The sequence below is a fragment of the Gopherus evgoodei genome, chromosome 17 (assembly GCF_007399415.2).
Source record: "Gopherus evgoodei ecotype Sinaloan lineage chromosome 17, rGopEvg1_v1.p, whole genome shotgun sequence".
Lineage (NCBI taxonomy): Eukaryota > Metazoa > Chordata > Testudines > Testudinidae > Gopherus > Gopherus evgoodei.
Window position 1 is genome coordinate 16,507,097 of NC_044338.1, and position 27,829 is coordinate 16,534,925.

The 27,829-nt window shown below is 44.8% G+C and overlaps 1 protein-coding gene and 1 long non-coding RNA gene across 3 annotated transcripts in view; one reads left to right on the forward strand and one right to left on the reverse strand.

Moving 5' to 3' along the window:
* Nucleotides 1-27,829, reverse strand: part of LAT2 (linker for activation of T cells family member 2) — a 32,424-nt gene that overhangs the window by 1,671 nt on the left and 2,924 nt on the right. The window contains exons 2-12 of one of the 2 annotated variants that reach the window (XM_030536956.1): nt 22,167-22,273; nt 21,280-21,319; nt 17,987-18,030; nt 14,381-14,435; nt 13,349-13,377; nt 11,171-11,209; nt 8,982-9,012; nt 7,851-7,906; nt 2,781-2,846; nt 1,548-1,610; nt 413-473 (exon numbers count right to left, since the gene is read on the reverse strand). In XM_030536956.1, the coding sequence (XP_030392816.1) occupies nt 415-473; nt 1,548-1,610; nt 2,781-2,846; nt 7,851-7,906; nt 8,982-9,012; nt 11,171-11,209; nt 13,349-13,377; nt 14,381-14,435; nt 17,987-18,030; nt 21,280-21,319; nt 22,167-22,254 (570 nt within the window). In that variant the 5' untranslated portion in view covers nt 22,255-22,273 and the 3' untranslated portion in view covers nt 413-414. The remainder of the gene's footprint in view (nt 1-412; nt 474-1,547; nt 1,611-2,780; nt 2,847-7,850; nt 7,907-8,981; nt 9,013-11,170; nt 11,210-13,348; nt 13,378-14,380; nt 14,436-17,986; nt 18,031-21,279; nt 21,320-22,166; nt 22,274-27,829) is intronic. The other variant, XM_030536957.1, reaches the window with a different exon arrangement.
* LOC115636618 lies at nt 1,986-27,634 on the forward strand. Its single transcript, XR_003997002.1, has 3 exons — nt 1,986-2,138; nt 21,195-21,205; nt 27,624-27,634. It is a non-coding gene; the product is annotated as an uncharacterized LOC115636618 (long non-coding RNA).

The window sequence follows — 27,829 nt, forward strand, 5'->3', positions numbered from 1 at the left end:
TATAGTCTTACCGGGACTATAATGGCATACAATGACTACTTGCTTTGGAAATTTAGGACAAATATCAGATAACTAACATTGCCACAGCCATGACTTGGTTTGTAGCATCAACTAGATAATTTTATAGGCACTAGATATTTGCTAGCTGATCCAAAAATGTTAATTCCTGTAACGGGTAATCAGCACTTGTCATGCTGTGACTCCCATTATGGATACATCAATACATGCAACATCATCCCTGCTTTCTTAGAGTGTGCCAATATAGAGATTCACTCCTTCCACATTTGCTTTTAAAATAGACTAAAGCCATCTTGCAGTAGAATCGAGTTTGAGTGCAAATCATTATCTAAGAACAGATATGCCCCCACCCTGCGTTTATAAAACATGCATCAAACATGTTATCTATTTTTACCTTTAGTTTGGCACAGCTGCAACGTCTGAGTTAACGTAATCTGGATAATCATCTGGGCTTTCTAAATGTAGAGAGTTGTTATTGGGAATTGAAAGCACTGATCAGTAAATGCGTTGATCTACACACATCTTTATATGCCCTGCCAACCTATTTAACTCTTGATGTTGATATCAGATTGTGTGTTCCATACCAGCCATTTTTCTCTATGTACCAGAAATACCAGCATCAAGACTCCTTGGAAAGTCTATAAGACTGTAGATAACAGCAGTTTGCAGTGTTCCTTCAGTAGATTTTTAGAATAGATCATAACAGATCCACACAGATATTACAATCTACTGGATTTATAAACAGGGCACAAACACAAAAAGCAAGAAACAGTTTGCCTAGATTTCAGACTGGTAGCCATGTTAGTCTGTATCAGCAAAAACAAGGAGTCCTTGTGGCACCTTAGAGACTAACAAATTTACTTGGGCATAAGCTTTCGTTGGCTAAAACTCACTTTTTGGTTTGCCTAGAACATCCCCAGATCAGATATGAGAAGTTCCTAAATACACTGATCAGTGCATCTCACAACTAAAGCTGTCTCAATGTCCTTCGCAGGAAGCTACATATCAACTGAACCTCTGTTTTACAAAGTTAACCTAACCAAGGCTTTTATGCTGACATAATTACTGCAGGCCCATCAGAAAGCTTCATACTCCAGGGACATAAGATACAGTTGCTTGTTTGTTTCCTGGTCTTAGAGCTCCAAAAGCAAGGTGGAGTTTGCAGCTTGGAGAGTTAAAAACTGAGAAGGTTTGAAAGAAGAGAAGACACAGTTTTCTGTAAGGGCCTGCCAGGGGACCTCCGTCAGATTGTAGGCCTTCCAACTCTGTGCTCCCTTAAATATCAGAAAGGCAAAAAGCACATAAAGATTCCAAGCTAGTATTCAAAATAGTTGCTAAGATATGCAACAGTGTGCAACTAGTTTTTAAAATGTTTCTATTATCATGACTGTACAGGAAAAGTACAAGGAAAATCTCTTGAGGCAGAGGTCATGTCTTCATCTGCAGCTTGCAGAATGGGACCCCAATCCTAACTGAGGCTTGGGTTGCTACCGTAAAAATATTAAATAACGATAGTTTTCAGAACATACCTGATATATTTGATTGTTGCCATATCTTTATAGAGGCGCTATTCTCATAGTCCTCCACATCATCTGTGAGCAAGAAAAGTGTGCGTAGAGCAATGGAAACAAGTGTACTAAGAATGTGGAACTGTTCTCTGAAATATCTCACTTCCACCCTCTAAAAACATAAGCATTTGGACAAGGCTGAGTTTCCAGTCAGACCTGTGGGCTTGTGCATTTTCATGTGGAGCAACTCCACTCCCATGTCTGGTCATCGCCATCTCATCTACTTCCCAGTTTAGTGTGTGGTTTGTTTTTTAACAGGCATGGGTTCAGGGCTGGCTCCAGGCACCAGCGAAGGAAGCAGGTGGTTGGGGCCGGGGCCAGCTCCAGGGTTTTTGCTGCCCCAAGCAGCAGACAGAAAAAAAAAGCCACAATCGCAATCGGTGGCAGCTCCACTGCACTGCTTTCTTCTTCAGTGACAATTTGACGGCAGGTCCTTCCCTGCGAGAGGGACTGAGGGACCCGAAGCCGAAGAGCCCGATGTGCCACCACTTCCCCTTGGCTGCCCCAAGCACCTGCTTGCTGAGCTGGTGCCTGGAGCCAGCCCCGCTTGGGGTGGCCAATGGAAAGGGGCAGCGTGTCCGGGACTTGGGCAGCGGGTACCTCATTCCCTCTCAGAGCGAAGGAACTGCCGCCGAATTGCCAAAGAATGAAGTGGCGCAGTAGAACTGCCGTCATAGTGCTGCCAATCGCGGTTTTATTTTACTTATTTTTTTTCGCTTCACCGCTTGGGGTGGCAAAAAAGCTGGAGCCAGCCCTGCATGGTTAGACCTGCCTGTTGAGGCTACTGCTGCCCATTAAAATAGGATACCCAATGTAATCATTCAGCATAAAGCTAGTTGTGACCAGAGTCTGAGATGTTATCAATACAGCATATAAAATCAAAAGCCAAAATTAATCCACAATTTTGAAAAAATATCCCAGAGATAGAAGTTCTCAGAAGTTCACAGTCTCTAAGCAGAATTCCCCCTCTTCTCCACTGAAACCAATGCTACAATGAATTCTGTGCAGAGCCCCAATGACTTCAGCTGGATTCCATGCAGGCACAGGGAACTACCTATATGGAGCTCACTTCAGGAGAAAGGTCTAGGTGAGTAAAGCTTTAAGCGAAGTGATTGGGGGCTGGGCTCCATGACTGGGGCATCTCAGCATAACTGCAATACACACAGTAATCGTCCCCCAAAAACTGACACTTACCAGACTCAGCACTGTTGGATGCTCCAATCACAACATTTTGATAGAAACAGGAATCCTCTTCTTTTTCTGTACAAGATAAAAAGGAAGGTGAATGATGGTGAGAGCTCTCTGCATGTGGCCAGAGCCGGCGCTTCCATTTAGGTGACCTAGGCAATCGCCTAGGGCGCCAGGATTATTGGGGGGCGGCATTTTGCCAGGGGGGGCAGCAGGCAGCTCCAGTTGACCTGCCGCAGGCGTGCCTGCAGAGGGTCCACTGGTCCCGCAGCTCTGGTGGACCTGCCACAGGCATTCCTATGGACGGTCCACTGGTCCCGCGGCTCCGGTGGACCTCCTGCAGCCTGCGGCAGCTCCACCGGAGCCGAGGGACCAGCAGACCATCTGCAGGAACTCCTGCGGCAGGTCCACTGGAGCCATGGGAGCAGCGTGCGGGGTGGCGAAATGGCCATGCACCTAGGGCGCCAAAAACACTGGCGCCGGTCCTGCATGTGGCTCTGTGTACAGCACTAAGTCTTAGCACCATCTGCCTGTGGAGAAGCAGTGTTTACCACGGAGGAACAAATGCACTACTTAAGACAGTTAGCTGAAAGGTCACTGTAAAAGGCTCTGCCAGAACTGGAGTCATGTTCACTGTTAGTATAATCACTTTAACATGGGATTGGATCCTGCATTGAAATCAACTGGAGTTTTGCAGTTAGCTTCAAGGAGAACAAGACTGGTATTCATGACAGTGTTTAGAGAGTATCGGGGGTAGCCATGTTAGTCTGTATATACAAAAACAACAAGGAGTCCGGTGGCACCTTAAAGACTAACAGATTTATTTGGGCATAAGCTTTCATGAGTAGAGGCTGGGAGCGTCTGCTGCATGATATAGAGGTTAGGAATTGATGCCCTACTGCAACCTCAAATAGACTGTCCTGTATAACTAGGAGTAAAAATTTAAACTGGGGTTATTAATCCTGCATAGTAGGGTAGCAATAGGAACAACCAGTGCAGTTCTGGTAAACAACCAAAACCTCTATGATTTAGATCAGAACCTACAAGCAGGAGTAAAAAGTCCTCAGGCTCACACTCCAATTGTGCAGTTGTAAGTGCAGGGTTTTTAAATCCTTGTGAGCTAAGAGCTGATCAGAGGCCTGATCTACACTGAAATGTTTCACTGGTATGTTGTTCCAGGGTGTGACTATTCACCGAAATACTTATTACCGGTACAACCTCTGTTATACCAATATAACAGTGCCTTACACTGACATAGTATGTTTCCTTTCCTGCACGGGAAATAAGCTAGCCCAGTATAAGCCCTTTTATACTGTATCCACACTAGGAAGTTGTATTGCTTCAATGGTACTAGTATAGTTAAAGTTGTCTGAACTGTATGTATAAACAAGCCCAAATGTGCCAGTTGGCAGCCCTTGAAACCAATGTTACCTACTGAGCCCACATGGCAGCCAGGCAGTGGAGAAACTGCATCTGCTGTGCACTGCTCCACCTAACCAGATAAGGATCATTTCTGGGGTGAAAGGATTCTTCAGTTTCCATGGCTAAATCACTCCTTGGCCTCTCTGCTGAGACTGATAACAAAGGTGCCAGCTGTGGTGGTTTTCTTGGGACAAGGACAGAGCTTCATAGTGAATTGGATGGAGACTATTACCAATGAACCATTAGAGAATAAGTTTCCGTCATTACCAGCCTGGGCAGGATTTGAATTGGCAATCTACACATTTAAAGTCTGTTACACATCCCTGAAGTGCCGCCTACTCTGAAACTGGCCCTAAAAACCATAACGATGGTGAGAGGTGTCTGTGTTTACTGTCAGTCAGTGGCTTCCAGATCAAATGGGCACATCCCACTGGTTGTAAAAGACGTTTTTTCTAAATACCAGCCCTGCAAACTCACTCTGGAATCTGAGAATCAAGCTGGGTTCTTTCCATCTCACTCATCACGAACAGTAATGAAAGTTTTGCAGGTCAAATTAAACCTTCAGTGATACTTGAGAAACACCCGTCTTGCAGTTATGGCCTCAGTGACAACTATATAGCCCCATTGCTTTACTTATATTAATCATTATCAAACAAAATTGCCATATTCCAATTAATTTATCCCTAACTCCGCCTAAAGTAAAATAATTGAACTACCACTGTTTTGGGTTCTAAAAACCCCAAATAACATCCTCAGACCCCACTGGAATACAAATAGTAAGCCATTACAATCACACGGCCAGCTGGGAAGATTGCTTTTGAATGAACAGGTACATCTTACGGGCCTGATTCCAATTTCAGCATGGAACTCCAGGAAGCTACTCTGGATTTACACCATGTAAGCGAGATCACAAGCTGGCCCTAGTCCTTACGTACTAAAACTAGTCTGCTCTGTATGTGGTTTGCTGAATGGGTACTTTGAAGAATCTGTTCCATTTGATGAGTAGCTTCCCACTGCCTCTCAGCCCACATTCACGACTTATCTTCAGACTAGCACCAAAGCTGAGAGAGACTATTGGCTGAGAGAAAGGCTCAAGAGCAGGCATTTAATAATATTTATAATTAGAATCAGTTTAAAAAGCAACCACGATGTATATGGGCAGTTAAACCACATGAGCAACTGCCTGTAGTTTACTATCTGAAATGTACGTCCACAGATGAAGAAAATGTAACTGAAGCCTGAACAGTTGATGTGGTCACCACATCAAAGTTAGGAAGATTCTGCAGATATTCATTCATGCAAATAGACATGCCAATCACTTTCCATCTTGCTTTAACCCCTCCCATGGCACAAAATGTAAGTGCTAGGCTAATAAAGTCAGTTGATGCTGTAGTCACAACACAAAAGTACCACTCGTCTCTGTACCACTCAAAACTCAGGATTTTCCCATTTAGTTTTGAATGCCCCTCCCCAAATAGGTACATTTTTGCCACAAAAAAAACACCGCACCCCAAGAATATTTTTCTTCTTCTTTTTCCCCTCAAAAATAAGACCATCTGAGTGGAAAACAGACAACATTTTGAAATTTCTTTTGGACCAAAAAAAATGGATTATCCAAAAATGATGTCAGAATCCGATACCATTTCAGATAAGTTTTGCACACTTTGGGATATCAAAATGGCCATTTCACACAATTTCACACATGCAACATCTGCACTGGGTTTTTTGAGAGTCTTCTCCTGCCCATAATTTTCACACAATCCTCAAGCACTAGTTTTATAAAATAGAAAAACAAAATAATTAAAGACATTGCTTGGATTGCAAGCTTTTGGGAGAAAGATTGCCAGTTAGTATGTATATGTATAGCATCGGGCTCAATGGGGTCCTGATCAATGGGGTCCTGTGGTAACTACCACAATATACAAAAATAATATTAAACAAATAAGTCAGCGATGTTTTTTTAAAGGTCTTTATACCACATCCGTCTTCTGGTGACAGACTTAAATTAGTTACCCTCTTTCTGGTACTTTTAAAAACAGTGCATTAAATAAGTTGTAACAGAAAGAGGTGTTTAACTCTAAGCCCACGTCCAGACTACCCCGCTGTATCGGCGGGTTAAAATCGATTGCTCGGGGATCGATATATCGCGTCTAATCTAGACGCGATATATCGATCCCCGAGCGCGCTTATATCGATTCCGGAACTCCATCAACCCCAACGGAGTTCTGGAATCGACACGGAGAGCCGCGGACATCGATCCCGCGCCGTCTGGACGGGTGAGTAATTCCATCTTAGATATTCGACTTCAGCTACGTTATTCACGTAGCTGAAGTAGCGTATCTAAGATCGATTTTCCTCCCCTAGTCTGGACCAGCCCTAAGTGTGTTACAGGATTTAGTTTTGCAGAAGCAATTCGGGACAGAGTTTTCATGGAAGACCCTAGACAAACCAGGACCCTGATTATTATGATTATTTTTTATTGTTTGTATTATGGTATTGCCTAAAGGTCAGAGCTTCATTGTTCATGGCACCGGACAAACATACAACAAAGAGACAACCTCTGCCCTGAAGAGCTTTCAATTCTGCAACGGGTTTAGCTGGGCCTGCATGGAGCTCAGTGTCTCTCTAAACATTGCTTCCTGCCTCGCTACCTCATCTGTTCTGTATTTAACACTGATTAGTGTTCCTGGTAGTAGAGATCTGGGGCACCGTCCTGCATTCCTCATTCACATGAGCAGGCCCACTTACTGCTGTGAGAGCTGCAGGATCAGCCCCCAGGTCCAGGTCCTGCAAGCGTTTACTTTCAGGAGTAGCTTGAGACACCTCAGGTAGCCATAGGGGATTATTCCCTCCCAGTGCATACAGGTAAGCACATCTATAAGTGTGTGTGGCGTCAGGGCCTACGTGGATGCACTTTTCTGTACCTAGACTCAAGCTATGAGAACACAGAATATTGCATGGTTTGAAAAACAAAGTGACCATTGGAGATTTAAGATCTGTGGCACTTCACATTCTCTTCCTGGGACAGCCAGGTGCCTCAGGGAATTCCACCGTGAATGTTAAACCTCAGGAAGTTCCACTGTAAATGTAAAGTGCTTGGTATACGAAGGCCGTGCCCAAAGCGCTTTCCTGACTTGCTTGGGCCTGGGGCTGATCTTGTTTGCACCACCTACTGTACCCCACTGAGCCAAGTACTTGATAGTGCTGCTGTAGGCAAGGGAAGCATCACCTCTGAACATTCAGGGCTTTGGTTCTGGACTACATGCGGCTTTAGGCAATGCTCTGCCACTGGCCTGAAGCCAACCAGGGCTTAATGAAAATAAACCAGCTGATTTGCATTGAAGTAAGGCACCTGACCACAGCCCTGAAGCCTAGCACAGCTTTTCAGTGGTTTTGCCGCTACGTAGCATCCTCCTTTTGGATTCCCCCCCAACACAATAACTTTTAACCCCTTGCTGCCCACGTCCATTCCTTCATTAAAATTGCATCAAACCATATTGTAACAAAGGAGAAAGATAAAAGAAGAAAACTGTCTGTTTCCAGCTCATCCCAAACCCACACTACAACCTGGCTGGCTGGAAATACTTCACTGGTTTTATCTTCCACAAGTGGATTGAATAAACAGCCATTCATTTGTCTTTCTTGTGAACATACCATTTGGTGGTCTCAAGAACGTTGCACAGTTGTAGTAATCTGTAGCTATAGGGTTGCTAGAAAAGATAAAACATCTCAGTCTTAGAAATTTTCTGCCTTTGAGATGGCACTTGGGGCAAAATTCCACTCACCTTACTCATGCATGGGACCCCAATTTCCCAGCCACCCCATGGCCTCAAATCAATCAGAAAGAGCCACAGAGCCTTCTCTTCCCAGAACCTTAAATTTTAATTAAAGTTGCCACAGCTATCACAAACTGCCTCATCTCCTGGGCAATACACTTCTGTAACTGAGTAAACTGAATACAAAACTTCCAGAGAGGCCTCCCAAAGCTATTTCTTTTAAATGAGATTTCTGGGACCCACATCAATACCGCTGTCCATGTCTGTGATTAATCTAATAGGTAGATTCTACAGTAGTGGGTCCATGCACGGATGTAAATATCTTTGTGAAGGTGAAGTACAGTATTTGGTTTTCTGTATGTATTGCACTGTATCTTGGTTGCATCTGGAATGGGTACGTTTCCTGTGATTGGCTCCTTGTCCAATATCATTCTTGAAACAAGCCTATTGTATTCCTCATGGTTCTAATACTCCACAGCCTATGAGATGTGTAGGTCTGACCTGCACTACAGGCTAATATGATACAATGGAAGTCATACTCTATACGAGTTATGTACAACTGCAGAACTTGGACATGGAACACCTTCTCTGTGCATGTATCCTGCTTAGCACCTGGCTTCCCATAGGTTATTCATGACCAAGTCAGAAGCACTTAGGACAGATTTTTCTTTTCCATCCTGAGATCTTGCATGTTCTGCTGAGAGTAACCGCAATAGCAACAAGTTACTATTCACAGCGGAAACAATGGCTCACAGTAACGTGGTCCATTGCAAGGTCTTATAGAGAGTGTGAAATTAACAGAGCTATGCACAATCTGAATAATGAAACAGCATGAAAATCATGATCTTCAAAGCTCTGCTTTGGAACCCAAATCTTTGGAATTTAATTTCCTCTGTAAGAAGATGAACTGAATGCACTGTAACATCCTACAATTCAAAGCTATCATTAGCAAGGGAGACTAAAGAGATTAGATTCAATGTACTGGCGGATGAGAGAAAGATTGACTTACACATAGGCAGCATCCAATTCCTGGTTGTCTTCTGCAAGTACAAATCATTTACCATTAGCGCAGTCTCAGGGACATTTCTCACAGCACAAAATCAAAATAAAGTCACAAAACTGATCCAGAAAAGGTCTATGCACTTAGAAACACACAGGGCCAGGTTAGATTCTCCAGGAGCATCTGCAGGCGATTGTTTCCCTTCAGACAAGCATTCCAGCTCTTCCCTTTCTCACTCGGTTTTTTACTAGATCTGTGTATCTCTTGCCATGGAAAAATTAACACTTATCCCCCCAATGGACTGTTGCACAGACTGCACCAGTCTCACCTTCCTGTTCTCTTGTCTTGGTGTTCCCCGTCCCCTCCCCATGCCTCATTCTGCAACACCTTCTCCTCTGCATGCCCCACCCTGCAGCTTTCTAATGCACTGCCCAGATACTTCAAAGTGCACTGACCAAAAGGCATCAGCCATGTCACTCGGGAGCCTGCAGCTCAGACACCTCAAGAGAGGCATGTGAGCAGGCTCAAAATATTGAGCAAGCCACATCCAGCCTGAAACCACTGAAATAAACATGAATTTAATGCAAGTTTTGCCATTGACTTCCATGGGATTAGGACTGGACCCTGCGTGGAAATAAAACATCCGCAGCTGATCCTCATCAGCTGCCTTGGGCTCGTGGGGCTCAGGCTGCAGGGCTGTAAAACTCAGGCTGGAGCCTGGGCTCTAAGACCCTGCGAGGGGGGAGGATCCCAGCCCAAGCTTGAACATCTACACAACAATTTTATAGCTCCACATCCCAAGTCGCACCAGCCCGAGGCCGCTGACGTGGGCCAGCCATGGGAGTTTTATACAGTGTAGACGTATCATAAGGGCCCAGCGAAAGAATTTAAGGGGCTTTGTTTTAGATAAAGAGTAATTTAGCACATAGTCTAAGTTATCCTAAAGCAGCAGTTCTCAACCAGATGTACGTGTACTCCTGTAGATGTGCAGAGGTGTTCAAGGGGGGTACATCAACTCATCTAGATATTTGCCCAGTTTTACAACAGGCTACATAAAAAGCACAAGCGAAGTCAGTACAAACTAAAATTTCATACAGACATATATATAAACTGCTCTATGTAGTATACACTGAAAATGTAAGTACAATATTTATATTCCAATTGATTTATTTTATAATTATATGGTAAAAAGGAAAACATTTGCAAGTTTTCAGTACTAGTGCACTGTGACACTTCTGTATTTTTATGTCTGATTTTGTAAGCAAATGGTTTTTAAGTGAGGTAAAACTTGGGGTACGCAAGACCAGTCAAACCCCCAAAAGGGCTACGGTAGTCTGGAAAGGCTGACAGCCACTGTCCTAAAGGGGCATGAATAGTTAAACAAAAGGATTTGATGAGCTCCTCTATAAAAAACAGACTAAGCAATGCCATTATTTGGGCTTTAACACAATCATCTGTGGCCTTTGTGATGGTCGCTTTGCTTTATCCTTGCATCTCAATGGGCTAGTGCCCCGATCAGCCCTATCTTCCTCCAAAGATAAAATGTCCTTTACAGAGCTGTGCTACTGGAGACCTCAAGACCAAAATAATTACTATATTCCTACGCATTAAAGAATAAAATACTAATGAAGGGAATTCGGACAACAGGAGATGCCTTCTTCCTGCTACCTCTATTATTATTATTAATTATTTGTATTACGGTACCATCCAGAGGCCTCAACTGAGATTTGAACCTTCTTGTGCTATGGATGCTACTAAGAGACTGTCCTTGCCGCTCTTACAATCTAAACAGGAGAAAGGCAGCATTCTGACCTCCATTTTACAGCTGGGGAACATCTTTTAGCCTAAGAAATATCCTGACACAGCTGAATACAGACAGAGTGTGATTAGAAACTCCAGGGGAAGCCAGACCATATACTAACAGATTCTCCACTCAGAGAAGAGACAGGAACAAAAATGTGATGTTGCTTCCAAAGGCTGGTGACCTTCCATCTCATATGCAGAAATACCCACATACATTAAAGCAGGGATCACAGCTTTTCATTTTCTACTATTATTTTACATAGAGGAGTAGATCCAGTCCTAGCATAAGTTGGTGCAAGTTGTATTGACTTCAATTGGAGTTACTTATACTAAGGCTGAATTTTGTCTGCCATGTTCTTAGCCTAATTGAATTATGTTGCAGTTGTAATGTTTACCTCTCATGAAATTTTGGTATCTGGGCTCAGCACTGTCACCTAGAAGAGAGCATATGTTGACATTGTATGTTAGCCATGATTTGCTAGCTAGCAATTACAGGGGCTATGAAATCTGATTCAGAGGCAATTGAGCCACCAGATGTGAAATACAGGGGGGAGGGATAGCTCAGTGGTTTGAGCATTAGCCTGCTAAACCCAGGGTTTCAGTTCAATCCTTGAGGGGGCCATTTAGGGATCTTGGGCAAAAATCTGTCTGGGGATTGGTCCTGCTTTGAGCAGGGGGTTGGACTAGATGACCTCCTGAGGTCCCTTCCAACCCTGATATTCTATGAAATAGAGCTCAGTATAAAAAGAAAGGAGGAAATAATGAATTGTGGCACAAGGGACCAATCTGCGGAAAATGCTCTAACGGGAAGAGCCACTAAGGTCACTAATGAGGAAATAGATTTGAGGGTGAGACAGGAAGAATAACCAACACCACCTGCTCAGTGCAGCACTGTAGAAACACCAGAAACACCAGCTAGCAAGCTATAATAACAGAGACTAGAGTCCAAGACACTCTAGAAGACACTTGCTAAACTCCACCCCTGGACAGAGAGGGTGGTGCTGTGGTCCAGGTCTGAGACTCAGGACAGCTTGTTTCAATTCTCAGCTCAGCCACAGACTTCCTCTGTGAGCTTGAGGGAGCCACTTAATCTTGGTGTCCCAGTTCCCCTTCTGTAAAGCGAGTATAACAACAGACTGCAGTATGGGGTCTGGGGAGACATTCATTAAATATTTGTGAGGCCCTCACATTCTACCTAGAAAGGTGCTTGAAAACTTGGACAGAACCCTTAGGGACTCTGTCTCCGTGGCAGGCAAGGTGCTCTGGAGAACAATCCCTAGCTATATAGGGGGCCAAAGATGTGAAAACTCCCTCCTCTCTGGTATTTCAACAGAGCCCAGGTTTGCAGATCAAACTAGGGTGAGGTGCAAGACACATGTTTTAGGGAAAGCTATGGTCCAACACTGAGTTATCTATTATTATTGGGATGTTTAAGCGGTTGAAGGGCTCAGCATTTACAATCAGCAAGATCTTTCCCCCAAAGGAACAGGGTTTTTAGCAAGGGAAGGGAGGATAATAAATGAATATAAGCAGAAAGTCAATAGGAAAAACTCCCCAGATTGCAGTTTAACCCAGTCTTAGGGCCATTGGATGAGAAGCCTAATCTTCGAAAGGGCATTTTCCCCACCACATTCTCACAAGCAGCCCCTTCTCTAGTCCTTAGCTAAGCAAGAGGAGAGGGTAAAACTGAGCTGGGATTAACTCCTTGTTCACCAGTGACTAGGTAGAATATTGTATCACAGCAAGACAGGGATGGTAGCTGTTTGTACTGAATATTGTGGGGAAGAGGGATTTCACTTAATACTACATTTAGGGCCCGATTCTCAGAAGCATTGAGCACCCAAAACTCCAGTTGAAATTACTGGGAGATGGAGGTGCTCCGCTTCTCTGCAAATCCAGGTCACCTGCCCACATGCTTCAGCAATGGGCACTCTGAAAATTAAAGCTGGAATACTGTGTGCAGAACTGGTTACCGCACTCTGCAAGATGGCCACTGCTTCGGGAAGAGCGCAGCGCAGGGCAATAGAGAACAGGTCTGAAGAATCTGCGAAGTTGTGGAAAGACTCAGGAGGTTGGTCTTAGTCTCAAAGGAAAAGAGAAGAGGAGAAGGGACAGAGAGGTGCTGGAGAGAAAGTCACATAGGTAAAGGGTTTAAACAGGATAAAAATGGATAGAGAATGTAGGCAACAAGATACATGGGACGTCATGAAGGTGTTTGTATAGTTCTACAAATGTTTGTGCGTTAGATATTATTATAGGAGTAGGTTTGTAGCGTTAGCTAACTTACTTCCAAGGTAACCCCTGTCCCCATAATGCACCATTCAGAATTCAAAATGGATGACCATAAATGGGAATGGAACATCCTCTCCCAGGCTTAGTTTCTGTGAGTTTTGTAGGCGTATATAGCAGTCAGGAATCTCTTACCATATATGTTCCATTTGCCAATATAATCAGTCAAAGATTTGTAATATTTCCCACGTACTAATTTTGTACTGAAGTAACAACCCACCCAGGGCAGATAACAAAAGGTGTAAAGAAATGGATACTTTTGTATAAATATCTACCATCAATACCTGTGGCCTGCAGTCGCTCACTGGTTTTCCTGAAAGAGATAAATTTATTAATGTAACATTCTGGCAAACACTCTTTCTCCCACAGTATAGGTCTATACCTGGAATACAAGCCATTCACACTGGAAAGCAGCTAAAATCCCAGTTCTAAACACACCATAGTAAATATTGGATATTACAGTGGTCTCCAACCAATCCCCATACTTCACAGAGCTTTTCCTGGTGGTGCTGTGCAATAGGAGACATTTTGAGGACTAAGAAATGGGAAATGGGGTATTTGGGATGGGATTTGGATAAACAAATATATATTCGAGCCATAATATTCTGCCATATATTTTCCATATCAGTTTGCTTGGGCTTCACAATGTCAAAATGGTTAACATCAAGGACCTCCTGTACTACTTGCCTTTCACCCGCCATGACAGTTCATTTCCCTGGCTTGGTTTTAAGGATTCATGCTAGTGGATGCTATAAAAGCATTTGGAACACAGATATCAAGAGGATTTAGAACATTATGAAAGAATAAGCAGTAAATTAAATATAGGCCAAGCCTGGGCCGGCGCTACCATTTAGGCAGCCTAGGCAATCATCTAGGGCGCCAGAATAATTGGTGGGCGCCGTTTTGCCGGAGGGGATGGCAGGCGGCTCCAGTGGAGCTGCCGCAGTGGTGCCTGCGGAGGGTCCGCTGGTCCGTGGCTCCGGTGGAGCTGCCGCAGTCGTGCCTGCGGAGGGTCAGCTCCTCATGCGGCTCCGGTGGACCGCCCGCAGGCACCACTGCGGCAGCTCCACCGGAGCCGCGGAGCGCCGGACCCTCCACAGCCACCACTGCGGCAGCTCCACCAGAGCCGTGGGACCAGCGCAAGGGGCAGCGAACTTGCCGTCTGCCTAGGGCGCTCAAACCCCTAGCATCGGTCCTGGGCCAAGCCAGAGAGTTCAGATCCAGATGTGGACCCAAATCCTCAATTTTCTTCAAGTTTGAGTGGACCCAGTGGCCCAAATTTTGGCTGAAATACTGTATCTTATTTTGTCACCTACCTTGTTACTGGGACGTTGTCTGGCAATTTAATTTGATCTTGCCTTGTCATTGCAACTGGCATGGAAAATAAAATCACATGTTGAAGGTTATGGCAGCAGGAGACGTTTTCAAATGGAGCACAGAGCAGTCAAATGCAAAGGATTTCCAGATATTTGCAGACTACGAAATCCAGAACTTTTTCAATTACCTTCCTAAAAAACATAGGGTAGGCCAGGGAAGGAAATTACTATAGAAACCTATTGTGTCTACAAGCAACAGGAATAGGCCACTGCAAACAAATACCTGTTAGATAAAGCTCCAGTCCTAATAGTTAGGCTGGTCCCTAGTCCCCCTGCAAGTTATCTGACGTTTTCTCCAAATTTGCATGAGTTTCCATCCCCAAACTGCTAGCAGTTTTTTTTAATAGACTTCCATTCTCTAAAAATTATAGCTATGGGTTCTCCTAGGTCAGGAGTGCTCAAACTGGGGGTCAAGATCCCTCAGGGAGTCATGAGGTTATGAGCTGCGGGGGGGAGGTCCGCAAGCTGTCGGCCTCCACCCCAAACCCTGCTTCAGCTCCAGCATTTATAATAGTGTTAAATATTTTGAAGTGTTTTTAATTTATAAGAGGGGGAGCACTCAGACTTGCTGTGTGAAAGGGGTCACCACTACAGAGGTTTGAGAACCACTGTCCTAAATGCTCCAATAGCAACTTCTCCTGAGGTTTGGTTGCATCTGTCATTGTCCTAGATCTTGTTAAAATAAAGATTTCTTAGATTGTTTGGCCCATCACTGCTTAATAATTCTCACTCTCCTTCAGCGATGACGGGCTGCAGAAAGGCAAAGTATTATTAAATGTAAGTTGCTGCAACCCACTTTTGTTCATTTTCAAATTAATTTCTCTCCACACCATAAAAACCTCTTCACAGTTCTAGCTATCTTCACTGGTACTTCTCTGGCCCCTCCTCACTGTAGTAGTCAAATGAGGCTGAAAATTGCTATTATCCCCATTTATTACAGATGGGGAAACTGAGGCACATAAATACTAAGCAACTTGCCCTAGCTCATATAGGGAATTTGTGGCAGAAAAGGGAACTGAATCCAGGTCTCCCAAATCCCAGGCAGGTACTATAACCAATAGACTCTCTCTACGCTGGTTTAATCCTTCTGTGGCTGGGAATACATTCCATTGTACAACAGAAACAGCACTCCTTGGACCGATGGATCATCAGAGGCCGGATACCCATAGCTCCTATTACCGGAGCATCATTTGCTGCTGTTAATCATGATTTAGCATTGTCCCATTTTAAAGATATTGGAGGAGTCAATGGACACCTGCTGTGAGGACCCAAATCCATTCCTTCCAGGCTGTTCCCAGACAATACTGTTGGACAACTGCTCGTCTGCCACCAGAGCACTCGGTCATGTTTTCCCCCATCCCAGACAGTCACAGCACCTCGCTGCTGGGGAAAACTGAGACATCAAGTCAAATGCCAGCAATACATGGATGACACCCAGATCTCAGTTTCACTAAGGCCATGTCTACACTACAGCATAAAATCGAAATTATTAAAACCGGTTTTATAAAACTGGTTTTATAAAATCAATTTTACGCGTCCACACTAGAGCACATTAATTCGGTGGTGTGCGTCCATGGTCCTAGGCTACCATCGATTTCCAGAGCGGTGCACTCTGGGTAGCTCAGTAAAAGAATGAGACCAATAACTTCGATTTCCGTCCACACTAACCCTAAATCGATATAGTAATATCGATTTTAGGGTTACTCCTCTCGTTGGGGAGGAGTAGAGAAATCGATTTTAAGAGCCCTTAAAATCGATTTAAAGTGCCTTGTAGTGTGGACGGATACAGTGTTAAATCGATTTAACGCTGTTTAAATCGATTTAACGCTGTAGTATGGACCAGGCCTTACATTCTGAGCTAGCAGCACCATCTTTCAGCTATCAGAGGTCAGCATCTGGATGTCAAACAGCTGCTTAAGGCAGCAAGACAGAGATATTGTAGGCAGAGAGAAGGAAATACTTTGAAAATCCAACTCCCACCGTAGAGTCTCGCTCTGTGGCGGGAGCCTTGCTGCTCAGATCCTCATGTCACTTTGCAGCTCTTCACCCTTCTGGACTCCTCATTGCTCTTAGATACTCTAATGACAACCACTGCAAAAGATGTTATCTTCCAGCTGCAGCTGGCCAGAAGACTGCACCACATCCTGTCCAACACGGACTTGGCCATGATGCTCTCTAGGCTGGACTACCACAATTCACCGTATCTAGCTTCGAAATGCAATTGGTTCAAAATTAAACAGGCCCATCTCATCAGCAGTACAATCCCATACTGCTCTGCTTGTTTTAATAGTGGCCATTAGAACACCAGTCACATTCCAAGGTCTCCGTCCTATGCGCTCCATTGGATTGGCTCACGTTACCCAAGAAACGTTCCCATCTCTCTGTGTGACAACACTCTCCCTAGACATCTGTGGTCCTCAGTTGCTAGGAAACAGCCTCAAGAACCCGAAGACAGAGTTTTCTCAATAGTCAGCTCAAGACCGTGTAACTCGTTTGCACAAAGCTTGCTCCTTTCAGAGCCAGGCATAACACTTTTCTTGGAGATTAGCTTCCCAAAACTCAAACTGAAACAGCAGGGGAGGGGAGGTAGCAGCAGAAGATGGCATAGGAAGAGAAATGAAGAGAAAAGGGGGAAACCATTAAAATTAAAAAAAGAGAGAATAGAAAATGTGAAGACAGACAGACAAAGGAAGGGGCAAAAGAAAGAAGGGGCAGCCAGAGAGGAAAGAAAAGTGCAAAATTAAAGTCCCCTTGAGGTGACTCAAAGGAACAAGGGCCCAAGTGATGGTGCCTTTGTTCGGTGCTGTGATATTACTGCACTCAGGATGATTGAAGTACTTAGATCGACAGCAGCGGGAAACCAGGGCCTCGGCAAGCTTAGCTTCCTGCACCTTCTTTGTTTACGATGACCTTTAATACCGACCCAACCAGCAGCTCAGTTTAGGATGAAATCAAAAGGTCAGCTTGTAACCAAATGTGCCGCAGGAAGCAGTGACAGGGCAAGGATATATGAGTCATTTGTATCAATTTGGGTTCAAGTGTTTCCCCCCTCTCTCTGTCACTTTCAGGGGCAGTTTAAGTTTCTGCTCAGAAGAGCAGGCACCCTGTAGCCTAAGTCAATATGTTGTTACATTTCGTGATACAGATTCTACGTGACACTAAATATTTAGGCTGAGATTTTAAAGGAGCTTAGGGGAATTAGGTACTCAAAAACCAAGTGGGCACCTAAGTCTATTTTGAAAATCTCAGCCTTCTAGTTCTGTTCGTTAGGCCTTCCACGCTTTCCCAATTGTAATAAATTATTCTTTGAGACAGGAATTAATTCTCCGCACTGCAGGACACTGTCATGAAAAAAAGACACAAATCGATATCCTTGCAAAAACTGCAGCCTGGAAAACTCTCTCAGTACTTAACAACTACAAGATTCTTCCAAGTATCAGAGGGGTGGCCGTGTTAGTCTGGATCTGTAAAAGCAGCAAAGACTCATGCTCCAATACACAAGATTCTTTCAGATACCTATAGAGCTTTGTAAAAAAGTATACTCACTTGAATAGGATCGTATCACCTCAAACCCCGGCTGGTTTCCATGCCTGAAAATACAGGGAAAGTTCTGGCTAATGCAATATGTACTAGAGGGAAAGACATGCAATGGGAGTGGGGTGGGGGGGCGCATTGTTAAAGTCACAAAGCATAAGATGGAGGCAGAAGCCACTAAGGACATGAAAGTGGAGCCTAAGGAAAGATGAGGCTTATATTGCACAGCACGTCAGCACGAAGGCTGTTACAACTGAAATCCAAAGAAAGGGCTTCCGTGATCACGTTAAATGTTAATATTTCTAGGAGGGGGGCAGAGAAGCTGTTTGAATTGCAGCTAGAGCTGGGCAAATAACTGGTTTTTCGGTTCTCTGGGCTATAGAGTCGTTCACTCTCTCTCTCTGGCCTGGTGACTAGTCATGTATTTTATGCAAAGTGGAACAGCTTCAACAGGAGAGAATGAGAAAGACCCGACTCAGAATACCCTACGGTCCAATGACTAGGACTCCCTAGTGAATGTCTTAGCCACAGGATGATAGGTATTAGGGAGGCACCACCATCATCTTCTCCTCCTCCTCTCCCTCCCCCCTCTCCTCTGGCTGTGTTATGAATGGAGCCTAAGTCCCAAACATATATTTTTGGCCAAAGCTATGTGGTGACATGTCACTTCATGAATATTTTCAGGTCAACCAAAACTGTATTTTCAGCAAACAAACTATTAGTCAAAAAATGTCACCCAGCTTTATTTTCAGCCTCTTTATGGGTCTGGTCTTGACCTTTGACGTCAATGGGAGCATTTCCAATGACCCTTAAACACACAACAGGAGCTGGGGAGGGGACCCAAGGATGGGGGCAAAGCCGCGTGTGATGAAGAGATATCCTGGTCCAGAAAACAATGATGATTTCGACTCTTTTCATCCCATGATGGAAGCATTTCAACACGAAGTAAGTGCAGACTCGCAATAGAATTCGAAAGGTTCTAGAGACAGGTCCACAAAGCCCAGAAGGAAAGTTTAACCTCTCACATACCTTGGGTCTATTCAGTCTTTTCGGAAGGCGGGCATCATGTTTTTTTACTCTTTTTTTTTTTTTTAATAAAGGTAAAAGAGAGCTGTTGACCATGCATTTTGCTGGGGTAATATTTAAAACAAGAAGGTGACATACCAAAAGGAAGGGAATACAGCAGAGCTGAAACACTAAAGAGTATCTGTTACTGCGGGTACATACACTGAGGGTGGTTTTCAAAGCCCTAATGGGATTTGAGCACTCAGCTCCCATTTACTTCCCCAGCCCCCAATCCAATGTCTTCAGAAGAGGGTTGGTCTCCTTCCTCTGAAGCATCAGGGCTGGTCATGGCTGGAGATGAGATGTTGGACAGAGAAGGACAGGGCTCTGAGGTGGCACCGAGCACACACACTCTCTCAGGTGCTTGGCTGGCTGGTTCTTGCTCACATGCACAGGGTCTAGCTCAAGGGTAGGCAACCTATGGCACGGGTGCCAAAAGTCGGCACGTGAGTTGATTTTCAGTGGCACTCACACTGCCCGGGTCCTGGCCACTGGTCCAGAGGGTTCTGCATTTTAATTTAATTTTAAATGAAGCTCCTTAAACATTTTTAATACCTTATTTACTTTACATATAACAATAGTTTAGTTATATATTATAGACTTCTAGAAAGAGAGCTTCTAAAAGCATTAAAATGTATTACTGGCATGCGAAACTTTAAATTAGAGTGAATAAATGAAGACTCGGCACACCACTTCTGAAAGGTTGCCGACCCCTGGTCTAGCTGATCACCCTATGTGGGGCTGGGAAGGATTATCCCCCACATCAGATTGGCAGTGACCTTGGGGTTTTTGACCTTCCTCCGCTGAGTATGGGTGTGGGTCACGTGCCAGGATAATCTGGGTATACTTTACTTAATCATTTCCCTGCCATTGTGGGGGCCTCAGGCACTGGTGCCCCTCCTAGTCTCCCCGTGACATATAATTGTTAAGTCTCCTGTGGGCTGTAACACTTCAGTCTCATTTCAGTTGTTGGGTTTGGTGTGCGGATGCTGGTCGCTGTGGGTGGCCTAATAGACAGGAGCTCAGATGAGATGCTGTGGCGGTCCCTTCTGGCCTTCAACTCTCTGACTTTCAATGGGCGCTGGGCCCCCAACTCCCCTTCGAAAATCTCTCCCTCTTTCTTCCAGTAGCACAGCTATTACTCTAACACAGACAGCAAATCACTCCATTTCTCTTCATTCTGATCAGCCCTGTTCCTACAGCTGGCAGTTGAGTGGTGATCAGGGATCTTTTCAACCAACGTCCCTGTTTAGATTCCTTGTGACTGTGTGAGTGTTTAACTGGGGTTGCAAAAAAAGCAACAACAACCACAAAAACAGCTGCAGAAATGGAACATGAAATCTTGACCTCTCTCAAGTCAGTGGTTGTTTAGCTACTGACTTCACTGGACCAGGAATACATCCAGGCTCTTGGTTTAATTTCAGCAAGCCAGGACATCTCTCTAACCCTAGACGGGATTCGGAGGGATAGAGCCCTGCAGTAGCTCTTCCATCAATTGCCAAACATCACACCAAAATCCTCTCACTTGGTCATTTTTAAATGGAGCAGCAGGGCGGCAGCACACAATATGGCCCATCCTTGGGCCCTTCCAGAGCCCTTTGCAGCAGGTTAGCTATGCTGCCAAAGGCAGGAAGAGGTTAAAGGCCATGATTTTTCTTTTTTTCTAATCTTCTGACTTGTGGTTTGACTGTTATTGAAGGAAACAAGGGTGTGTGTGTGAGAGAGAGAGAGAGAACTCATGTTTCCTTACTTAGCTGACATTGTAGGTCTGGTAGTTCAATGCTAGCATATGTTCCTATTAGCTAGCACACATTGTTTAAATACAGGCTTTTGTACCTAATAAAGTTGTTCATCTACCTTAATCCTAGTATAGATCTATGTGGTGGCACCATTTTGCAACATACTAATTTGCTCCTCTAACCTTTCTCATCCAAAACTCTTATTAAAGCCAATTGGTACATCATTCAGGCCCAAGATCATAGCTTGTCACTTAATTTCACGTTATTCCTTCTAAGGGCACTACACAGCTTTCCTGTGTCTCTGATCCGTTCTACGTTCTTGGGCACTATGGGATTGTGGACTATCATTAATGCTCTGAGGCAGCTATTTTTCACCTCCAGATTTCCTAATATGTGCAGATCTGGGATGCATAGAGCTCTGATCCCAGTTGCTGTGTGGGCTCTAATCTCCTCCCTATGAGGACCTCTTGGAAAAAAATGTGAGAATGAAGGGTAACTTACAGTTTCCTCTGCTTGCACAGCTTCTTTTCCTGTTTAGTAACTGGAAGAAGATCATCAAAATCGGTGACTTAGGAATTGAAGTGCAGAAAGAAGACAAAACGCTTGACAACATGAGCTAACAAGAATTTAGACACAAAGAGGAACTGGAGAACAACAGCTCTGAAAGAATTTCATCTAGTGCCTCCATCAAACCTGCAGCCAGGACCAGGAAAGAGCGCTGGACTAAAGCGGATATCTCACTGGCCAACTAAGGGATGTTCTTACAACATTTGGAGGATCGGAACCAGGATCAGTCAAATTAATCCCTGATCCAACAGCCTGGAATGCAGTTCAGCCCAGCCACGCAAGTCTGTGCCCAGCAAGGGGGAAGAATGCTGCAAGCCACACAGGTGGACACTGCCTGCAAGCACCAGCTTCCTGCCACCCACCATTCCAGTAGCAGGAGTTGCATGCGAAAAGCAGTACTTGCTATGCACGTGGCGAGGTCGGGGCAAGTGACTCCCTCAAGGACTTCGTGTATCAGAGAATTGGCAGCAGGAGCTCACGCTGCACAGAGTGCAGGTGGCAGACACTTAATGCCTAGATCCAGCCTTCCTGCACATGCTCAGGAGAGAAACGTGAGCCCAGGCACCTGCTTTGGGACATCGGGCTCAGCGTGATTCGGTGGGGGATCATCTCTGCAATACTGAATGGCAGCAAAACCTTTATGCTCAGGCAAACCGCTCATTACAGTTAACTCCTGAGTAGGAGAGCAGGCACCATGTCCAGCCCACACTGGGACTGCAGGGAGATACGTAGCTGTCTGACATAGGCAAGCAGACTGAGCAATGCAGCATTTCCTCATGCTGAAGATGCCCCTGATTCAAGGCTGAGGGAGAAAGTCTTACCAGAACGTTGACACTTCACGCACATGCTCACAAGGGCCCCCAGCACCATCAGTGAGGCTGCAGCCCAGAGCAGCTCTGCTTGGCTCATTGCTCTGCTGAGGTCCGGCCTGAAACACACGCAACAGAGGAGACAAACATTAACCGAACTGTCAGCGCTTGACAGCAGTGTCAGCCACATGCACGTCTGTGGCTGGGAGGGTTTAAGCACAAACAAGACCTATTTCACGCCTGCTCAACAAGTCTCTCTCAAAAAAGCGAAGTACTTCCCTCCCTTCACTCACAGAGCCAAAAGTGCTTTTCAAAGGGGGGTCAAAGTGTTGTCATTAAATTGTGTAGAAGTTGCTTTTTCTTATTCCCCTTTCCCTGATCTTCGTGGTTAGATTGTGAGGTCCTCAGAGCAGGGACTCTCCTTAAGCATTTGGAAAGTATCTAGCATAGAGTGGTGCTACCTCAAATCATTCAAAATAATCATTCCCATTTTACAGATGGGGAAACTGAGGCACAGGGTGGGGCAAGTAACTGGCCCAAGATCACCCAGGAGGTCAGTGACAAAGCCAGGAAGAAAATCTGAGTTTTCTGACTCCCAAGGCAACTCCTGATCCACTAAGTCACACTGCCCCCCCCCCAATAATTTAATTAATTAAAAAACATCTAGGAGAGACTACGATAGAGGGCAGGTAGGGTTTCCTAGCATGACAGACCTACACATTAGGCCATCCAGTCCTTCCCCCGTTAATGCAAGATTGTTCTCTGTGCTATATTCTCCAATATTTTTTCTGCATTTAAATGGCTCAAATCATTGGGCCTCCACTGCTCCTCCAACCCCTTAACAAAGCGCCTTGACAACAACACATATTTCTCACTAGTCTTCCTGGATTTTCTTTTGCTTGGATTTCAGCTGTAAAAATATGAAGTTTTACATATCATTACCCAGGACTAGAGAAAACAGAAGGCCTGATCTCCCCTGCCTTGAACTCTGTGAAGCGGGTGTAAAGTGCTACCAAATCAGAGTTCTCCACTCTCACCACTGGTATCCTTTTACCGCCACTTTGCACAGGTGAAGGTTGGAAAAAACGCACCCAAGATGGCCCCATTACCACAGCATCCAAGCACTTCACAATCTTTAATGTATCCTCACAAGCCCCTCTGTGGGGCAGGGCAGTGCTACTATTCCCCGCTGTACAGATGGGGAACTGAGGCACAGAAAGATTAACTGAAGACCTAACATCAGACGGGGAGGCTGTAGTAAAGAAAGAATTGAGCCCAAGTCATCTGGTTCCGTAAGATAGGTCTCTGCCAGTGGGCCATCCATGCTCTCATAGAAACCCGGCCTTGGGTGAAGTTAAGGAAAGGACTGTCCAGTACTTCAGGCCGATGATCACCTGGTGACAATGATGCTTTCCCTCTGCCAGCAGCACCCGAATGTCAGAAACAACAGTAGGAGCTGCAGCACGTGTGCAAGGATTACTAGTAACCTCTCCCCATTAGAGCACAGTTTATCGGCAGACAGTCTGCGTTCAGCACACAGGTCCTGGCAAAGCCAACTGACTTTCCAAGCATATTCACAATGACTTTAAGGCCAGCATGTCATTACAGATGACAATATTAATCCACATCAGTCTGGAATCCTCTCGGTTCATCTAGGATTGGATTAAAGCTCCCTGAATTCACTACAAAAGCATCTTTCACTGACAGTTTCCACGTCCCTCTCTCCACCTTGTCAGTTCTTTCCACCTTTGTAGAGAACCTTGTGACATTTGCATGGGTACTGAAATGATTCTATGGCCGCAGTATGTGGAAACCAGTCCCGCCACAGCTGCCTTCTGGGGTATGGCCAGGCCCTTGCTCTTTGTACATCTCTGTCCTATGCACACATACACACAAGGAAGGATAGCTTCCTGCAATCCCTTTTCTTAGGATTGACAAGGTGGGCAAGGTAATCCCTTTTACTGAACAAACTTCTCTTGGTGAGAGAGACAAGCTTTTTCCCCTCGGACTGCAAGTCATGGCTGGAGCTGGTGACTTTCTCGAAGTTCTCCTAAGCAATACCCAAAGTTAGGGTAAAAACCAAGTCAGGGATATAAACCCTCATTCTTCAGGGCATAAGAAAATCACCAGCTCCTCAGGCTTAGGAAGAAACGTCTTGTTTCAGAATCATAGCTCATGCTTAGAACTGGGAGGTGCTAAGCACTCTGGCTGCTCATCAGCAAACAACTTAAACATTTACTTAAACATGAGTAGCCCAATGGCACTGGCCAGAGAGGATCCTGGACTAATCTGACCATTAGTACGATGCTGCATTGGAATACTCTTCTCAAATTCTGTACTTATCTACATGCACTCAGACAGATAGAGAAAAATATGTCCCTCAGTTTTCTCCATACGTGGTCCAAAGTATTCCTTGTTACAGACCGCAGCCATTCAGACAATTACAGTAGAGTTTTAATTTTTTTAAAAATAAAGGTTCTACATGGTGCAGTTAAAACCTCTCTGCTCCCTGCAGTGGGCAGGGAGCTATTTAGGCTCAAAGGGCTGTGACTGTTCTTTGGCTAGGCCAGCATTTGCCCCCACAGGAAGGAGTGGGGGTTGGGGTGTCTCAGGAACAGGATTTTAAATCAGTAACTGCACTAGCTGACTGTAAGAGGAACTGCAGGAGAAGAGCACTCCCGCCACGGAACCCGTGCAAATACTGTTGTCCTCACAGCATATCGTCTTCTCCTTCCACGGGAACCCATAGCACAGTGTCTCTTGTTGAGGTTTGTGCAGGAAACAGGCCTTGTGAGGAAACAGCTACTGTGAGCCATCAACTGCACTCTGCCGAAGCCCTGAGAACTCCCCCTTCTTTATACTCCCAGCCACGGACACCCCAACTTCATTGTATTCAATTCCCTTCACTTGTGTGTGCACCCATGTAATTTCTAGCTTATTCCTCTCTGTGTTGTACAGACTGCCATTGGCCACCCCAGAGGTGGCTGCATTGCTCTGGTGCTACAGGTACTTAGCCTGTGAAGTGCTTCAGGATGCGAGTTACTATAGAAGCATAAGATGTGATCATCAATGAGGCCTGCAGAATACAATGAAACTTCTAGGCCCTGGTCCTACTGATTCAAAGGGGGGAAAACCTCCCATTGGCATCAAGTGGTATAGGATCAAGCCCTTGGTCTAAAGATATTTTTGATATTTAGCAAGGTTACAGGGTGGCAAAATTCATCTCCCAGACATGCTATTGCTGTCAAAACTCAATAATTCCACCACAACAAAATGTTGAGAACAGCTTTTTCTTACAAGACTCTCTCCTTGAATCCCTGAAATTTCCCACTTTTGCAGTGTCAGAAACTGTGGACATAAAATCCTCCTAGAAAGCTGAGCCCCAACAGTCCGGTGATGCTACATTCTGTTATAATTCATTCAATCCAAGCCCAGATAGAGGCAATTTGAACTCCTCAAATAGGGGTGGAATTGGTCTAAAAACAAAACACCCCAAATCAGAAAAAAAAAAAGTCCTCAGCCCAGATAAATGCATTATAAAAGCCCACTGGACTGCCTGCAGCATGACCAGGTTCATGACTGTGCAAGGATGGAAGGGGTAGTCTGACTCTTGGAATCTCCATGTCAAGCAGACATCACATGAGCTGCTGGGAACATGATTATGAGGGAGCAAGTGCGCATGACGACTGTCCGTCTGTCTGTAGCGCGTTAGTCCCAGAGTGCAGAAATGCTGAAACACACAAGCCTCTCTCTTTAAACAGCTAATGGAAGAAGTTGACAAAAGGATTTACGACCTGGCAGAGTGAGGCCGGTAACATTTGCTCGCGTTTGAGGAAAATGAACCAACGGGATGTCTTTCTGAAAGGCTGAACTCTTCCTTCTCCAGCTGTCTTTGGGAAATGGGTGAGGAGGGTCAACATGCTCCAGCAGCCACATTTTTGTCAGGGTTTCCAACACACCACAGTTCAGGGGATTTCAGAGCAGAGAAGGTTCTGGGGTGGGGTCATTTAGAAGATGAGGGCCATTTGCAAAATTCGAGTGTGGATAGAAAACAGGATTCCCTGTAGTTTGGGGGCAGCTTAGCTCCTTCTCTTGGAGTAAGTCTGAGAGAGCTCTGCAGGCTTGGCCCATTTTAAAGTTTCTCAAGCTTCTCTTTGATCTGTCACCTGTCCTCACACAAACAAGGAGACCTCTGTAAGTATTAGGTAGCTGGAGCCATTAATAGTCACTGTGATATAATGCTTAGATTTAAACATTGTAAGAGGCTGAAGAAGAGTAAGCACCGTCTATGAATCACACACTGCGTGATAGTTCCTGGAAGAATGTCTTATCATAAATGCTTATTCCATTCAGAACAGCAAGTAGTAGGGTGGATACACTACTAGTATTTTCCAGTCCATATCACCCCTGTGAGGATTACATTTCAGAACCGGGCACGCACCTACAGCAGCCTGGGGACTCTCTATTTTCAAATAAAGGGGTGTTCTGCACAAAGATGCTCATTTTAATGGAGATGAAATAGGGAAGTTTTCAAGTGTCCTTCAGTTTATACCAGCTAAGTCCTGTGATCTGGACTGCTCCGGTTGAAGGCGTCTCAGCAGTTGTACATTACAACCTGATCCTATAGTTAGGTCCAAGCAGAGAACTGTGAAACCATTTGGGTTGCCAACCCTCCAGGATTGTCCTGCAGTCTCCAGGAAGTAAAAATTAATCTTTAATTAAAGATTGTGTCATGTGATGAAAATTCCAGGAATATGTTCAGCCAAAATTGGCAACCCTAGAAATCATTACAGTGAAGCCATCAGGGGCTCTGTGAAGGCACCATATTTGTCCTGATTGCAAGATAAGGGCTGAAATTGATACCTGAGGGAGTTTATAAATCTCATCTATAAAACATGTACTTCTGCCTGAGAGGCCGGTGTAAGCAGAGGGTCATTCACCCCTTCCTCCTCCCACCATTTTAGATTATGGTTATGAAAGGAGCAGCCACTTGTATAACCCACACTGCTTTTAAATAAAATGTGAATAATTAAGATGGTTTGGTGATTCGCTGAAGTAATAAATCAAATGGTTGGCTGATTGAGAAGCGTTCCTCCAGGAATGATAGCACGCATACGAAGGCTACGTCTAACACGAGGCACACTTGACTGGTACAGGAGTTCTGGTATACTACCACGGCAAAGCGCTCCTTGTGTGAATGCAGCTATGCGAACATAACTGCACTTCGTACTGATATAGTAAAAATCACCCTTCTCCCTGCCCCGAGAGTTACACTGCATTGGTAAAAGCTGGTGTAACTGTTTTGCTGGTGTAACGGTCTATGTCTGGGACTTCTGGCGACTGCTCTGTTGGTCGTGGATCAGCCCTGACTGACAGTCTGCTGGCAGCAGCCTGTAGCATAGACAAATCCTTGCTAAACAGATGCAGTCCTCATGCCAACTCAGTAGCTTCTAATAGTCCCAGAGAAAGACCCTTCCCTTTTGCCCTCATCATTGCTATTTCCCCAGGAATTCGAACCGATTTTAAAAACTGTCAAAGCGCTAGGATAGGCCAGACTCCAGCGACTGCAACTGTTTTTATAACCCATTTATAGTTAAACCTTCAAAGCCAGTTACAGAAAGCAATCGGGCTGCCAGAACTTGGTCCACACCAGTTCCAACCAATTTTAAAATCAG